Below are 17,082 nucleotides of genomic sequence, written 5' to 3'. Positions count from 1 at the left end.
GCACACAGAAAGGACCAGCACACAGAAAGGACCAGCACACAGAAAGGACCAGCACACAGAAAGGATCAGCACACAGAAAGGATCAGCACACAGAAAGGATCAGCACACAGAAAGGACCAGCACACAGAAAGGACCAGCACACAGAAAGGACCAGCACACAGAAAGGATCAGCACACAGAAAGGATCAGCACACAGAAGCAGCTTTTAGCAACACCGGGTGGCACGACGGCAAAACATCAGACCTCCTGTCTGTTCTTCTCAGCAGCCTGTGAGGCGGGAGAGGTAGAGAAGGCAGCGGCATCAGACGACTTCTGCCCGGGAGAAAGATCGAGGGAAGGAGAGAGAAAAAAGGGATGGGGTAGAGAGAGTGGTTAGAGGCAGGACAGGGAAAGAAACAGAAAGAAGAAAGGAGGCAGGCAGAGGACACAAGAAGGGAAAACAGAGGGAGAGAGGGAGTGGGGAGGGAGAGATGAAAAGGGGAGGGTTAGTAGACAGCCAGTAGTGGAAGCTGGGGTGTTCTTACTCCCCAGCCTAGTAGAGTCGGAGGAAGAGACTGTCAGCACATTCACCAGAAGGTCACACACACTCCCATAAGATACAGAAGTAGATGAAAACTCATATGGTGAATGATTTGAGCAATCACACACATGCCTTAGGCTAGAACAATCCTGTGTGTGTGTATTTGAAACAACAAAGGCCTTTTCTGCGTGGGCCAAGTCAAGTGGCTCTACTTGATCACCTGAGTGACAGCCCTACTCAACCCTGACCTCCCTAAGAGACAAAAGAGCCATAGAGAGAGACAGAAACCCTCTACTATTTACTGCCCACTAGGCTTCTCCTAGCTTCTCTTGGCCAACCTCAGTAGGTCACAGCCTAACTGAAGATGCACTGATAGCACATCAACACAGGATAACTTAGTTTTGCTCCCCTATCTCCCTAGCCAGACCTGCCCAGACCTGCATACAGTGCTGTTTAGGCTGATAGCAAAACGGCACTAGCGTTCGTTGGCAATCGGCGCCTGGAGGTAGGCAGAGCTTGAGTTCAGAGAAAGCAAGAGAGAGCTTGCATTATATTCCAAATCTGTGTTTCTCTCCCCCCCCTTCTCTTTCCTCCTCTTCCGCTCTCTAAACTACCTGAGGGGAGAACACACACGGAGCAAGTCTATCTAAAGTGAATTTTTAGCAATTTCCTTCTCAGTTATTCATCAAACCAGCCTCTCTCACACCTCTGGATAAAAAGTAAAGTAAAAAAACCATTCAGGGGATTTTCTTGAGTGAGATTTTTGTTCCATTGTTTTTTTCTTCTCTTACTTTGATACGGAGAACGGAGACAGAGAAGCAGCATTAACAGGCACATTTAGGATGGAGCTGAGGAGTGAGAGAGAGTGAGAGAGTGAGGGAATGAGGGCGAGAGAGAGTGAGGGAGAGAGAGAGAGAACAGAGAGAACAGAGAGAGAGAACAGAGCTGGTGAAGGAGATTAAAATGTGTTGGCATCAGAGGCAGGGCAGGGGTGTAGTGTTAGGGCTCGTACACACCAATAGCGTTTTCCGGACCGAGAGTGCCGGGTTCATCTCTACAGACACCCTGTTTGATGTGATTTTACCTAGTTAGGACAGCATCTCTCGAATTGTCTCGATGACATTTTCACTATATTTGCTAGGGCCCTCAAACTCAATTCTGGACCTCTAAGCCAGTTCCACTGCATTTTCTTTATTATTGTTTCCCTCTAATCAGGGACTGATTTAGACCTGGGACACCAGGTGGGTGCAATTAATGATCAGGTAGAACAGAAAAGCAGCAGGCTCCGGGAGTTGAATACCCCTGGCCTAGGGGATAGGGGCCAAGAGTTCATTTTGGGATTTGCTGCATCTCTTTCTCTATCTTGTCTCAACCCCCTTGTCACCATCTCTCTCTGGGCATTTGGAAACAGTGATTGTCCCAGGAGTGTCAGGTAGTCTTAGACAGCGAGATTGTGAGGTCTTGTTGACTTCAGTGTTGAGCGCGCACACACACACACACACACACACACACACACACACACACACACACACACACACACACACACACACACACACACACACACACACACACACACACACACACAGACACAGACACAGACACGAACAAAGACACACAGACAGTACTATGGCATTCATGGCAGAACAATGGGCTCATGCAAGGACTGTTACATCAGATGTGTTCATACCCACAATGCATCATTGTTATCTCAGTGATGGATGTTGGACTAGACACAAGGGCTCTATTCTGTCTTTCACACACTCACCTCAAGCACACACACACACACGATGTAAGTTCACATATGCACAAATTAACACACACATACAGTAAAACCTTATACACAGGTGTCTACCCAACCAGAAATATTTTCAGAGCTCTCTTAACACACACACTACGTGATCCCAACCGCCATCCGCGCAAAATGACTTAAAGTGATAATGAGTTGTTTTTAATAATTAATTTACATATAGAAGGCAGCATCTGTGTGGCTGGCAGAGACAGATCCTAGATCAGAGTACTCCTGCTGGCAGAGCCTGAGAGAGACAGAGAGACAGAGACAGACAGATCCTAGATCAGAGTACTCCTGCTGGCAGAGCCTGAGAGAGACAGAGAGACAGAGACAGACAGATCCTAGATCAGAGTACTCCTGCTGGCAGAGCCTGAGAGAGACAGAAAGACAGAGACAGACAGGTCCTAGATCAGAGTACTCCTGCTGGCAGAGCCTGAGAGAGACAGAAAGACAGAGACAGACATATCCTAGATCAGAGTACTCCTGCTGGCAGAGCCTGAGAGAGACAGAAAGACAGAGACAGACAGGTCCTAGATCAGAGTACTCCTGCTGGCAGAGCCTGAGAGAGACCGAGAGACAGAGACAGACAGATCCTAGATCAGAGTACTCCTGCTGGCAGAGCCTGAGAGAGACAGAGACAGACAGGTCCTAGATCAGAGTACTCCTGCTGGCAGAGCCTGAGACAGACAGATCCTAGATCAGAGTACTCCTGCTGGCAGAGCCTGAGAGAGACAGACAGATCCTAGATCAGAGTACTCCTGCTGGCAGAGCCTGAGAGACAGAAAGACAGAGACAGACAGATCCTAGATCAGAGTACTCCTGCTGGCAGAGCCTGAGAGAGACAGAGACAGACAGATCCTAGATCAGAGTACTCCTGCTGGCAGAGCCTGAGAGAGACAGAGAGAGAGGCGCGAGACAGAGACAGATGTGAGAGTATGAGTCTGCATACATCATGTGTGTCAGCAAGGCTATCAGGCTTATGCTAGGTAGCAGGTGTGAGTGGACGGGGGAGAGGGTTAGGCCTCAGGTGGAAAATGGGCTTTAGACACTCAGTGATCTGAGAGATATGTGCATATGCACACACACACACACACACACCGAGAGCTGGGCATGCATTTAATCCATACATACTTTTCTTCTGAGACCAGTATAAAAGTTTTAATTTCGTCAACTAAAATAGTGACAAAAATGTCAAACACCTATTTTTCAGTGGCATTTGACGAGACGATCTGACTAAATAGACCTAGAAAAACTATAACTAAATGAAAATGTTTTTTTACATTTGGGTTGACGAAAACGAAACAAGACTAAATGATCTCTGTGACTAAAATCAGACGAGTAAGTGGACTGGACAAGAGTTTTTGGAGCGGTTGAGATCTTTTCAGTGTTATCTGCAATCTGGCGGCAACAAATCATAGACGCAAATAAAAGGCACACGCCATGTGGTTAAAGCTCCCGGTAGAAAAGAGGCCGATGTTTGGAGCAACTTTACTTATCGAATAGATTCAAACAAGACAAAATGCAACGTTTCCACAGGAGCAGCGTTTGCACCCACAAATTGACGGGGGGGAAGAAATACTACTGACCTCAAGAGACAACTGAAAGTGCTACGCTCAGGTTGGCTAAAACAGATTAACAACGCTAGCTAGTAGTTTGCAGCAACCTATCAGACCCCGACTTAGAACACTTTAATTACAATACAACTACAGTATGTCAAGGGGCAAAGCTCCAAACTGACCATTTAGTGGCATTTTGCAACCCTTTGACTTGCCTCGGAGTTAAATTTGTAAAAAGGTTGCACGCGAGCTAAGCATTCATTAGATGGTCACCTCACTCAAAAGTATCAAAATGTCCTATTTTTTTGAGGGGGGGGGGGGGGGGGGGGGTAAAACCATGATTTGGTCAAACAGTAAAGTGTATTATCCTCATGATTCCTGTATTGAAATTGTCTGCCCAGCCCCTGATCAACTGGGACCTGCTGCTGGGACAAGCGAGCCACTTGATGTGCGCTCCAGGAAAGAGAAAAAGGCTTCTGATTGGATAACATTTCAAAATCCCAAATCTTTTGGTAGCAACTACTGTTGTTCTCAGCTTTCTGTGGGTAAGTGTGCCTATTAAGCTCACCAAAATCTAAATGTAGACATTTCTAACATATGCTGCCCTATTTTTTTTAAAGAAAACTGGAGATAAAATTAAAGATAAATCTCATGTGAAGTCATATGACTTTACTTACATTTTCTTTTTACAAGATTACCATATTGCTATCACTTTACTTGACAGATGTTAAAGCACACTCCCCTGACGTTATTGACTGCATAAGCACAATGTAAAGAGAGATTAATTGATGTTGGTTTAGATACGGTATTGGAACAAACTTGTTTCAGGTATGTTCGTTTACAGTAATCTCCCTCTCTCTGCAGAACTTTAATATGCTGTGGTGGGAGGTCTGAGTCACAGCTCCATCTCTCGTCTGAAGGAGACCCACCCGCATCTGGTCACCGAGGTCACCAAGGTCAGCACGCAGGCCTGCCTCTGCTCTGTCACAGCCTCACTAATATCATCTGATGGGATTCTACATTTGTTTACTTTAGATCATGGTCGTATTCATTTAGCATCTGCTAAAGATACATTTAGACCAATTCATCAACTACCATGTAGGGATGGTTTCAGAAAGCACACCACACAGAATTGATACCGTTCTAATTTCCTGGCATTTGATGTTACATTTGATAACATCTGTATCGTATCGATTGCTGTCATGTCACTCTCGCTGTATCTTTCCGGTGCTGTATTTAATATCAGAAACACTTTAGTTGACACACAGCGTCATAACACGCTATGACACGGTCATAACCAATTCTTAATACGTCATAACAGCTGACAACTCGTCAACCTGTCATAATATGGTCATAACACTGTCATAACACTATGACAAAACAAGGCAAAATCATTCCATTACACCATAGCCTACTTTGTCAACAGTATTTATCAATTTAATATGGTACATTTCTGAAAAATTATCATAGTAATTGCGCACACATTGATGTCAGACATGCACCTACCCCAATGTTGTGTTGCTGGTGACTGATTTCAGGAGACCCTCTCTTTTTGACTGATGACTGACTGACATAAGGGCATGTACGTGAAAGGCCTATCTGGCTTTCATGATTATGATGGTTATAATACTTCTTGTGTGTTTTCTACAAGATCATTAAAATATGATGGGGGAAAAAAACATGACGAAAGAATTCACTACAAAGTATTTAAGAAAAACGTTTAAATGAAAGGAAACTTCTTGAACACAAGCAAATGATTATTTCTGCGACGGCATATATGAAATATGAATGAAACTGTTTCAAATGTTGCAGTCAGAGTGACTGCTCATTAGGTCCCTCGAGGCCCAGCGGGTCTAGCGTTAAGATACGAAGCGCGCAAAATGAGCAATTGCTCATCGGCCATTGCCAGTCCATTGGGTAGCAAACCTACAATTGCAACGCTTTTTAAGACATTACATTTACTGTTAGATTAATACATGGCTATTAGCAGTGGGTATTCTATTTACTGTTAGCAATCGCTCTAATGTGTTTTGAGTTTTCACTTCCTCATGTGGTGAATAAGCCCTAAAATAAATTAGCCTATGATATTTATGCACATAAAGGTGAATCTTCCTACATCTCTATTGAAAAATTAAAAGTCTGAAAATTCTGTAACCCTATTTTAACATTATAATATAACAACAATACCCTATTGTCAACTCACAATTCAAGACAAATAACTGGATTTGGTTGCACATCAAATGATCTTGAACCATGCATTCCTGCTTGGACATGTTAGATGAAACAACTTTTTTTGTTGTTGAATAGCCTACAATCTTAATAGTCTATTACACACAGTCTAAAGCACTGCGGATTACTTTCTAAGGTGAATGATAGATGTTTTCTATTGTGTGATGCCACTTCGTTTTCTACTGGTGCGACAAAATCATGGGCTGGGGCCACTGAAACAAAGTTGGAGCCCTGTCAAGAGGTCAGATGTTTTATCTGCTGCAGAGTAATCTATTCTTCTGCCAATTTGGCTGTTGGGAAGAAAATCATGCGATAGGAAGTCATGCAGAAAAAGATGTTGGTAGGACAAGGCTATGTATGTTTGTGCACAAGGAAGTCAGTGATTTATGTTGACTATAAATTAATGGGGCAATACAAATGTGACGTGACTAATATGTTACTAGTTGACTAAAATGGCCCACTGTCATTTTGACAATAACTAGACAATAACTAAACGACAAAAATGTGACTTAATTATATTTGAGACAAAATGACTAAGATTTTAAAAAGGGTGCCAACATGAACACTGCTGTATATGCAGCCAGACACACAAACATGCCTCTCACAAAGAACTCCCATTCACATACAAACCCCACACAAATAATGGTATGTACACAGACACACACCAATTATTCGTGCCAATTGCTGTGTAACAGATCAGTGTTGTGGACAGTGTGTGTGTGTGTATGCATACACACTTACTGAAGCTGTTTTGAGGCCGTTCTGGTCGTAGTATTTCTTCCTTTCGTACTTATCCCGGATGAAGAACTCTACTGCTCTGAGGTCAGGGGTTAGGGAATGACACTGTAGTACACACAGTCACACACAGCTATGTATTACAGTGCCTTCAGAAAGTATTCACACCCCTTGACTTTTTCTACATTTTGTTGTGTTACAGCCTGAATTTAAAATGGATTAAATTGAGATTTTGTGTCACTGGTCTACACACAATACCCCATAATATCGAAGTGGAATTATATCTTTAGACATTTTTTAGACATTAGACCTTCAATAAGTATTCCTGTGTTAGAGCAAGCCTAAATAAATTCAGGAGTAAAAATGTGCTGAACAAGTCACATAATTAGTTGCATGGACTCACTCTGTGTGCAATCGTGTTTAACGTGACTTTTGAATGACTACCTTATCTCTGTACCCCACACATACAATTATCCGTAAGTTCCCTCAGTCAAGCGGTGAATTTCAAACACAGATTGAACCACAAAGACCAGGGAGGTTTCCAATGCCTAGCAAAGAAGGATGTTATTGGTAGATAGGTAAAGAAAAAAGACAAAGAATATCCCTTAGAGCATGGTGAAGTTATTAATTACACTTTGGATGGTGTATCAATACACCCAGTCACTACGAAAGATACAGGCGTCCTTCCTTAGTCAGTTGCCGGAGAGGACAATAACCACTCAGGGATTTCTTCTTTAGGGCAATTGTGATCCACAATAGTTACTCCTCAATACTAACCGAAATGACAGACTGAAAGGAAGGAAACCTGTACAGAATAAACAAATATTCCAAAACATGCATCCTGTTTGCAATAAAGTGACAAAGATATTAACTGTGTGTCCTAAATAAAGTGTTATGTTTGGTGCAAATCCAACACAACACATCACTCTTCATATTTTCAAGTATGGTGGTGGCTGCATCATGTTATGGGTATGCTTGTAATCGGCAAGGACTAGGAAGTTTTCCAGGATTAACAGAAATGGAATACAGCTAAGCACAGGTGAAATCCTAGACAAAAACCTGGTTCGGTCTGCTTTCCAACAGACACTGGGAGACAAATTCTCCTTTCAGTAGGACAATAACCTAAAACACAAGGCCAAATATACACTGGAGTTGCTTACCAAGACGGCATTGAATGTTTCTGAATGGCCTAATTACAGAGGCAGGGGAGGAAAGAAAGGGAAAGACTGAAATTCACAATGCAGAAAAACAAGCGAAGGGAGGTCGCTGTCAAAGCAGGCCCAAACACCCTCAAGAAAAAGTGGTGCGTGAATATATTCGGATGCTGCTCCTGTAGGCACATCTTTATTCATGCTGGAATTTACATGGAGACGAGTCAGAGGCCAGAGCTGAAGGGGGGAGGGGGAAAGAAAGACAGACAGAATGCAATGTCAATAATATTTGTCAATATGTTTTGGCTTTCATACCATGCCATGAGGCCTTTCAGTCATATTGAGAGTTCCCTACTACTATGGCTTTAGTTTATTATTATTCACATTCATATTGTTGTTGCTGTTAGTGGTAATACTATTTCCACAACTACTATTATTACTGATGCCTTATTGCTGTTGGTCCCACCATTGTTGTTGTGTGTACTTTGACAATGTACAGTACCAGTCAAAAGTTGACAACTACTCATTCAAGGGTTTTTCTTTATTTTTACTATTTTGTAGAATAATAGTGAAGACATCAAAACTATGAACACATATGGAATCAAGTAGTAAAAAAAAAATAGTATTAAAACAAATCTAAATACATTTTATATTCTTCAAAGTATCCACCCTTTGTCTTGACAGCTTTGCACACGCTTGGCATTCTCTCAACCAGCTTCACCAGGAATGCTTTTCCAACAGTCTTGAAGGAGTTCCTACATATTCAGAGCACTTGTTGGTTGCTTTTCCTTCACTCTGCAGTCCAAATCATCCAAACCACCTCAATTTGGTTGAGGTCGGGTGATTGTGGAGGCCAGGTCATCTGATGCAGCACTCTCCTTCTTGGTCAAATAGCCCTTACACAGCCTGGAGGTGTGTTGGGTCTTTGTCCTGTTGAAAAACAAATTATAGCCCCAGTAAGCGCAAACCAGATGGGGTGGCGTATTGCTGCAGAATGCTGTGGTAGCAATGCTGGTTAAGTACGTCTTGAATTCTAAATAAATTACTGACAGTGTCACCAGCAAAGCACCCCCACACCTCCTCCTACATGATTCACGGTGGGAACCACATATGCAGAGATAATCCGTTCACCTACTCTGTGTCTCACAAAGACACGGCGGTTGGAACCAAAAATCTCAAATTTGGACACATCAGACCAAAAGACGCACTTCCACCAGTCTCTTCTTATTGGTGTCCTTTAGTAGTGGTTTATTTGTAGCAATTCAACCATGAAGGCCTGATTCACACAGTCTCCTCTGAACAGTTGATGTTGAGATGTGTCTGTTACTTGAACTCTGTGAAACATTTATTTGGGATGCAATTTCTGAAGCTTATAACTCTAATGAACTTATCCTCTGCAGCAGAGTTAACTCTGGGTCTTCCTTTCCTGTTGCGGTCCTCATGAGAGCCAGTTTCATCATAGCGCTAGATGGTTTTTGCGACTGCACTTGAAGAAACTTTTAAAGGTCTTGAAATCTTCCAGATTACTTTAAGACATGAAGGTCAGTCAATTCTCTTTGCATATTTGAGCTGTTCATGCCATAATATGGACTTGGTATTTTACCAAATAGGGCTATCTTCTGTATACCACCCCTACCTTGTCACAACACAACTGATTGGCTCAAACGCATTAAGGAAAGAAAGAATTTTGACAAATGAACTTAAGGCACACCTGTTAATTGAAATGCATTCCAGGAGACTACCTCATGAAGCTGGTTGAGAGAATTCCAAGAGTGTGCAAAGCTGTCATCAAGGGTGGCTACTTTGAAGAATCTCAAATATATTTTGATTTGTTTAACACTTTTTTGGTTACTACATGATTACATGTGTTATTTCATATTTTTGATGTCACTATTATTCTACAATGTAGAAAATAAAGAAAAACCATAGAATGAGTTGGTGTCCAAACTTTTGACTAGTACTGTAAGTAATTTAACTTGCCATGTCAAAGTCTACTGAATTGAATTTGAAAAAAGAGAGAGAGACGAGCAAACCTGACAACAGAGAAGTAACATAAAAGGAAATGGGCAAGATGGGAGTGAAGAAAATACAGACAGACAAAGGAACCATGAAAAAGGAAAGGCACTTTAACAAAAAAGGTGAGGGGGAGAAGGACAACATGAAAGCAAAGAGAAACACAGCCTTATTTCAAATACTCCAACTACCCACACAATGAATACGTAGGCCTACACATTTGACCTACCTACCAATTAGTCTAGCTAGTTCGACCCCTACGGCTTTGAACTACTGTCAGAAGTAGCAGGAGCCATCAAAAAGGCTAAACTGATGCCCATCCCCCGACAAAGCTAGGCACCAGATGATTTATTAGAGACTTGAACCAGGCAGACCGTGTGAATTGAGTCGGAGTTTGAACAGGAACAGCTGTTATCAAGAACACACATCTGTCCTGTCTGAACAGCAGGCAGCCCAGATACCATGCTGCCTTACACTCTCCTATACAACCCATATGCACGCAAAGGGGCCGTGTCCAAATGTGTCATCACAACTGGGTCCAAAGTGACATGGGAAGAGGAACTGTGTTGTGATGGGTGCTGGTCAAATGCAGATGCACACAGAGGGGTTCATTATTACTAAACACACACAGAGAGAGGGAGACGAGAGGATACTGGTCGGTCTGCGGACGTCTGAAGGTGTCTGGGAGGTGGGCTTCGTACAGCTGTTTGGCCTTGTTGTTCCCCATGTCTACCATACTCTACACACACGGGAGAGAGAGATAACAGCCTTGAATATATCATTAGACATCTCTAGCTTCATAATGCATCACATATTCAAGCAGAGGGCAAGGTCTTCAAAACAAATGGAATTAAAAGAAAGTGAGAAAGTGTCACCACAACTGCTTTGAAATGTTATATTTACATTCTAGTCAGTTTGTACTTGGTAATGACACACATACACAAACAGGCAGGCAGCCCCCCCCCCCCCCACCACACACACAGAAGATGAGGAGAATGATGGATTTGATAGGAGGAATGAATGAGCTAAAGTTGGAATAATTACCCATCAGGAATTAATTAGCCATTAAAACAGCAATTAACATTCAGAGAGAGATGCAAGCTCCATCTACCCTGACATACAACTCCTCAACAAACCACAGACAGGCCTACACTTTGGGTTTAATTTAATCCCCCCCCCATCCTCAAACACACCATTTTTTCTTCATCTGTCTAATTCACACACACACACACACACACACACACACTCAGCCGCAACCAAAACACCCCAAAAACCACCCACAGACCTCATTGTCCGTCACACACCCCCATAAAACGCACACCCCATGGTACCTGGATCTGTTCTTGGGTCCATTGGTCCAGGTTGACAGATTTGACTCTGGAGATGTGGACGCCCAGGTTCCTGTGGATGCCAGCACAGCGGATACACATGAAGACCCCCAGGTTCCACGACGCCCATCGCGGACCTACACAGAGGCAGACACACAGTTATTATTCTGCTACTGTACCAACTCCAGGAGTGTAACAGTTTTTGTTCCAGCCCAGCATTAAAACACTGATTCATTCAATTAGGCTAAGCGTGGTCCAGACTAAAGAGCATTGATTAGCTGATTAGTCAGAACCCCCTGCCAAAGATCAACCACTGACTGACTATAGACCTGATCAGCCAACCTAACAACCCCCCCCCCCCCCACACACACACACACACACACACCCCTGGAGCCTCGGTGAGTGACAGTGTAGCTTTCAAACTAGTGGAGACAAGCAGCCAAGCTTGAAATTAAGGCCACTGCCATCAAACTGAGGACAGGGCTTGGTGTGTGTGTGTGTGTGTGTTCGTAGAACAGGGAAGCTGGTGGCTGTAGATGACAGTTCTCCAGAAGACACTGACAGGTCGTCTCAGCATCTTCCTACTCCTGGCCTTGTCTGTGTCACCATTGTTCAAAGCTGTGGAAAATTAATTCCACCCAATCAATGACAAAGTGCTTGAGGAACAAGTTGCAGTAGATCAAGTTGCACTCAGCCACTGATACAGGGTTAGGCTAGATATGTGTCACCCCCCTGAACTGATCTAAGATCTGATAGGCCTGCTAATCCTAACCAATGGGGCCTAAAGGTTAGTGTTAGCAGGCCTATCTGATCTTAGATTTGTGGGTAAGGGGACAAGTTCTACCTCCAGCACTGGAGAACAGCGCGCTGCTGCTCCCTGGTGGTGGCTGGATGCAGTGCAGTCCAGGTTAGGTTGCAAGGCTGTGGCACTAGTCCCCAGAGAAGGCCTGCCGTGTTCAGTAGAGTCAGTTCGGTAGAGTCGGTTTCATTCGAGGAATGAACCAAAGCATTTCGGTTCGACATGATGCGGTTTGATGTATTAACACTTGTTGCATAAAGACATTCACTTAATCCATTGCTGACGGGTCTCAGAGCTGGATCTGTCGGAGCCGATTCCTCTGAACTGTGTGTGTGTTAATGATGTCTATGGTGAATGCAGGCACCTGGTCCTGTATCCACAAAGCATCTCAGATTACCAGAGCTGATCTAGGATCTGTCTATATTAGTCTTATTCATTATGAACTAAAAGGCAAGACTCATCCTAGATCAGCACTGCTACTCAGATGCTTTGTGGATACTGGCGCTGAGCCATAGGGCAGACTGGGCATCTACCACCACATTATCAGATAACATTCAAATTACTAGGTTACTTCTGTCCCCTGAAGAAAATGAAGTAACACAACGTATTGGGTTGAGAGATCATAAAATGAGGCTTCCTCTACATCGATTCCCTGACTTTCACCCACTGAGATATCGGGCTTCTGGCACCACCTATTGGTGATAAGAGGAACAGTAGGCAGGCCCCATGAGGACACAGCGAAGATGGGAGAGGCTTCTTAACTTCAAGAGCCATACAATATATGGGCTTCAGCTCCCACAGGCACGCAGAGGGAGAGAAGGGTATCCAGGGGGGGGGGGGGGGGGGGGTCAGAACAACCATCTGTGCCCATCTGGCCCTCTTGCCAAGCTTGCGTGCCAACACAGAGAAAATCATGCCAGCGCAGAGAGAGTGCCCCTGCCATGCCAGATGATAGCCCACCAATAAGCACATGCTACGGTCCCAGCACAAGTAGGATAGTCTAATGATGGAAAAGGAAAGCCCTCTGTTCTAGCCTAGGCTTATATGCCTTGAGACACAGCAACGGTAGAGGTATACACAAACATTTGTTCACCACACCCTGAGAATTTAGGGCAGTGTGCACACAGTGTTTACAGGCACAGAGACAGGCAGGCAGGGTGGAATTACAGCTGAGCAGCTCAGGTGAGTCACTCATCACACTGCAGTAGTCAAAGCTACAGGCCAACACCCCATCTATTCACCATTATTGCAGGTCTGTCACGCATAGTCCTGGCTGTCTAGGAACACACACAACCTAGCCCTCTCCCCGTTTCACTGCAGAGGTGGAAATGAAATGAGAGGCATTCTTCCTGTGTGGTCTGGATTTAGTAGGCTAGGCACAACAAAGCCAACTGATAGTGTGTGTGTGTGTGTGATCAGATGGAGCTTGATGATGTAACCTATGAGCCACACCCACCTGGCCTGGGCCAGCCTATCAGAGGGCTGCCCTTCCAGTCATGGGTTAACATGCCTCTGGGGTGTGTGTTGAGAGAGATGCCATCGCCCTCTTGCTAATACTAACTTCAGCACAAGCACAAAGGGCAGATACGTGGTATTGAGAGACCTATTGATAGAAAGAGAGACAGTGCAACATGTCTGTGCCAGCTTGCGTATTTGACTAAATAGTGAGTGAAGCGAGAGTGCCTCCAGCCCTTGTTACTCAGTGACGTCTGAAGTCAAATGACTATCAACTCTTACTGCAGCATGACAACACGGAGGAAGACAGCAGCTGAACATATCTTCCTCTGATTGCAGAGAAGAGTTGACCCCTAAGCCTGACGAAGGTCTTACCACTAATTCCCAAGTGTATAGTCCAGACTCCAAACAACCCCAGCTCTGATCTCAAAGCCATGGATACTGGTAAAGCAACATGGTGGAGACTGTCCTGAAACCTGAGTTGTAGGTGGGAAGCCATTAAAACAGAAACACACTGCTTTGCCCCATCTTGTAGGCCATGGAAGGAGATGCAGTGAAGGATGCTGGGTAATTTTCTTTTCCCATTGTGTGGACACTGGAGAGATAGAAACCAGAGCTTAGGCAATGAGAAGATAGAGAGAGAGACAGTATGGGGAGAGGAGATAAGCAAAACCCTAGTATAGAACGATCCCTCTCTCTCTCCCGCTTTCCTTCCATTTTCTCTAACACAGTGCTAACAAATATGAGCTGACAGCATCATATCACAATCATAACACATAGGCTATGCACACGCACACATACAATTTACAGGAACAATGCCTCACGATACACACACCACACACAGGAGCATGTGAGCCATTCACACAGGCACGCACGCATGCAGACACACTTACAAACACAAAGTGGGCGGACGAAGAGATGGACGAAGAGATGGATGCAGTGTGAGCATTCACATATACAGCACCCAAGGATGCAGCTTGAGTGGAGCTTTCACTTAATAAACAAACACTGACACTTCCTTTTACCTGACTGAGCTATAATGCAACGTTACATAAAGCAGGATTACATAGGCTACGAATAGAAAGCAAATAGAACCATTCTGCAGATTAGAGCTTGTCCAGGATCCATTAGCCATGGGTGGGTGTCTTGTGCACAAATTTGATAACACACTCCTGGGATAATACCCATGTAGGCTATACAATATATTGTATTCAGACGGAGGAGAATCTGGAATTTGAAAGAGCAATGTGTAGTGTGTGCCGGGTCAACTTTTGTGTCTGACAAAGGATAGTGCAAAGTTGTCAGTTGTCACCTGTCCTCTTCCTGGATGCTTCCCTCATTTTACAGCATCATCCATAAACGGTGCTGTTCATTGGCCCTTTCTGTCAATCAAAAAAAACAGCATCCCCAACCACGTGAAAACCAGTCTGGACTGGACTCTCTCGGAGCTATGGCAACTACAGTCACGTCTCAAAAGCCTAACTTTGAGACCAACCAGAGAAACTCGAGGGCAAAGCAAGGACCCAGTAGTATGAAATATGGCCACGTCATGCTGTTGACTGATCATTGCTCGCATGGTCATGGTCAACACACTTGCAGCTGATAGTGAAATAAAAATAGGGACTGTCCATAAACGAAAGGTAAATGTTAGCAAAACACGTCATCATGACGCAAGAGGCATTCATTAATCACAGATGGGTGGTTCGCTGAACTGAATCAAAACCTGCTTGACAGTCACTGCTACATCAGCATTGTATTATCCGCCCATGTTGGCTTGTGTGCTGGCAATACTGGAGACTGATTACCCTCCGTTATCGTAGACTGGTCTCCGACATTGTTTTCCGCTCATAAATAAATTGGAGGGAAGGACATCGGAGCCAATACCTGCTTTTTGTGTTGCTTCCATCGTGCTAGGCTAGCAAGCTAACAAACCTGTCAAATGGAATGACCGGTGTACCTTGGCTAGCTAGCCAATGTCTGTTAGCTTGCTCATTCACACTCAGGCAGAAGTCAAACTCCCATGTGTGGCTGGATGGGATGGCGTATATGGAACCACAACCACTAGGTGGGTTAACCTAGCTTCACTGTCTATATTTCAGCAGCTGAGATTACCTTTAGCCTCGCAGTCAGCGCAGTGCTTGTTGTCGTCCTCTCGGAGCATTTTGGACAGAATGGCCTGATGCTGCTCATTCAGTTTCTGGGCTTTCTCTCTCTCCGACCGCGTCGACATCGCTCAACAAGTTATGGTGCACTGTTCCTAAATAAAACCCCTACTGTACCCTTACCATCTGTGTCTAATTTAAATGCATTAAAGGAAGACCATCCCTGGGTATGTGCAGCTTACTACAACCGTACTGCTCGCAGCCAAGCTCAATATGGGGGCTGTGTTCCGCTAGCAGTACCAATGAGTGGTCACTAGTTACCCCAGCCATAAATGTATAAACCACGCCTATTTCTACAATTTATATTCCTAAAAACTGATTTGAAACATAACATTAACCCTAGCCTTCAACACACTACTAACCTTGTGCCTAACCTTAAATGAAGACCGAAAGGCAAATTGTTTGCTTTCAAGAATGTTTACGATGCAGCCAATTTTGACTTTGTGGCTGTGTTAACTAATGGCAACCGTACAGACATGGGAACATCCGGCTTTGAATCTTTAAACTCCGTTGACTTTTATTTGCAATAAAGTGTAACTGCAGACATTGGCTGTGTTCGAGAGCATTAAAACCGTGATATATCATGGGTAAATTGTGATTGACTGACATCTACAAATAATATTGAATAGTTATTTATGATGGAAGGTGATTTGTAGCTCAGTCAGTCTCACCTTTAAAGTCGGCTGCGTACCCATCACGTCTGCGAGGTCGAACGCGCCCATCATCTCTCAGGCTCCTCACTATACTGCCACCTACTGGTGGGATAAGTTTAGACATCATCTCTCAGGCCCCTCTCTATACTGCAAGCTACTGGTGGGTAAATTTAGATCATCTCTCAGGCCTATTTCTCAGGCCTCTCTTCAATGCCAAGACCCCTCAATGATATGACTATACTGCCACCTATTGGAGGGATGAGTTTTCGGTTTGGAATAAAATGGTCTGAATGAATCTTATCATAGGGTAAATCCATTTGAATTAGATAACTTTTTGACAGCAACCCTTTTGATTTAAACAAAACGTTCAATACATATCTGACCACGAAAGAAGTGGTCAGAAAGTGACTTTTTGAACCTGAATGCCAAACCATTCAGGAGATAAAGGGTCTCAGTTGACCCATTTTGAATACCCCACCATACCATAAGGCATCCATTTCTTCATCACCTGAAAAGATAAACGGTTGAGTTTGATATCATTTAAAAGCTTACAAACAGTGTTGTCTCGTGATTGATAGGGTTAATGTGCAATGTGTTATCTTAAAATTGATGTGTAATCTGTTGACGTTGGAACTGTGGGAAAACAGTGCTCTGCAATAAAACAGTGGCGGGGGCGAAGGACACTGTGTACCG

General features: G+C 43.9%; 1 protein-coding gene across 3 annotated transcripts in view; it reads right to left on the bottom strand.

Moving 5' to 3' along the window:
• Nucleotides 1-15,948, bottom strand: part of LOC120017645 (stromal membrane-associated protein 1-like) — a 53,643-nt gene extending 37,695 nt beyond the window's left edge. For 2 of the 3 annotated variants that reach the window (XM_038960552.1, XM_038960553.1), the window contains exons 1-4: nt 15,687-15,948; nt 11,324-11,457; nt 10,646-10,731; nt 6,835-6,910 (exon numbers count right to left, since the gene is read on the bottom strand). In XM_038960552.1, the coding sequence (XP_038816480.1) occupies nt 6,835-6,910; nt 10,646-10,731; nt 11,324-11,457; nt 15,687-15,804 (414 nt within the window). In that variant the 5' untranslated portion in view covers nt 15,805-15,948. The remainder of the gene's footprint in view (nt 1-6,834; nt 6,911-10,645; nt 10,732-11,323; nt 11,458-15,686) is intronic. The other variant, XM_038960554.1, reaches the window with a different exon arrangement.
• Nucleotides 15,949-17,082: the final 1,134 nt, after the last annotated feature.

Source organism: Salvelinus namaycush, chromosome 22 (assembly GCF_016432855.1).
Source record: "Salvelinus namaycush isolate Seneca chromosome 22, SaNama_1.0, whole genome shotgun sequence".
Taxonomy (NCBI): domain Eukaryota; kingdom Metazoa; phylum Chordata; class Actinopteri; order Salmoniformes; family Salmonidae; genus Salvelinus; species Salvelinus namaycush.
Note: the sequence above shows the minus strand (reverse complement) of the source record. Positions and strands in the feature narration are given on the sequence as shown.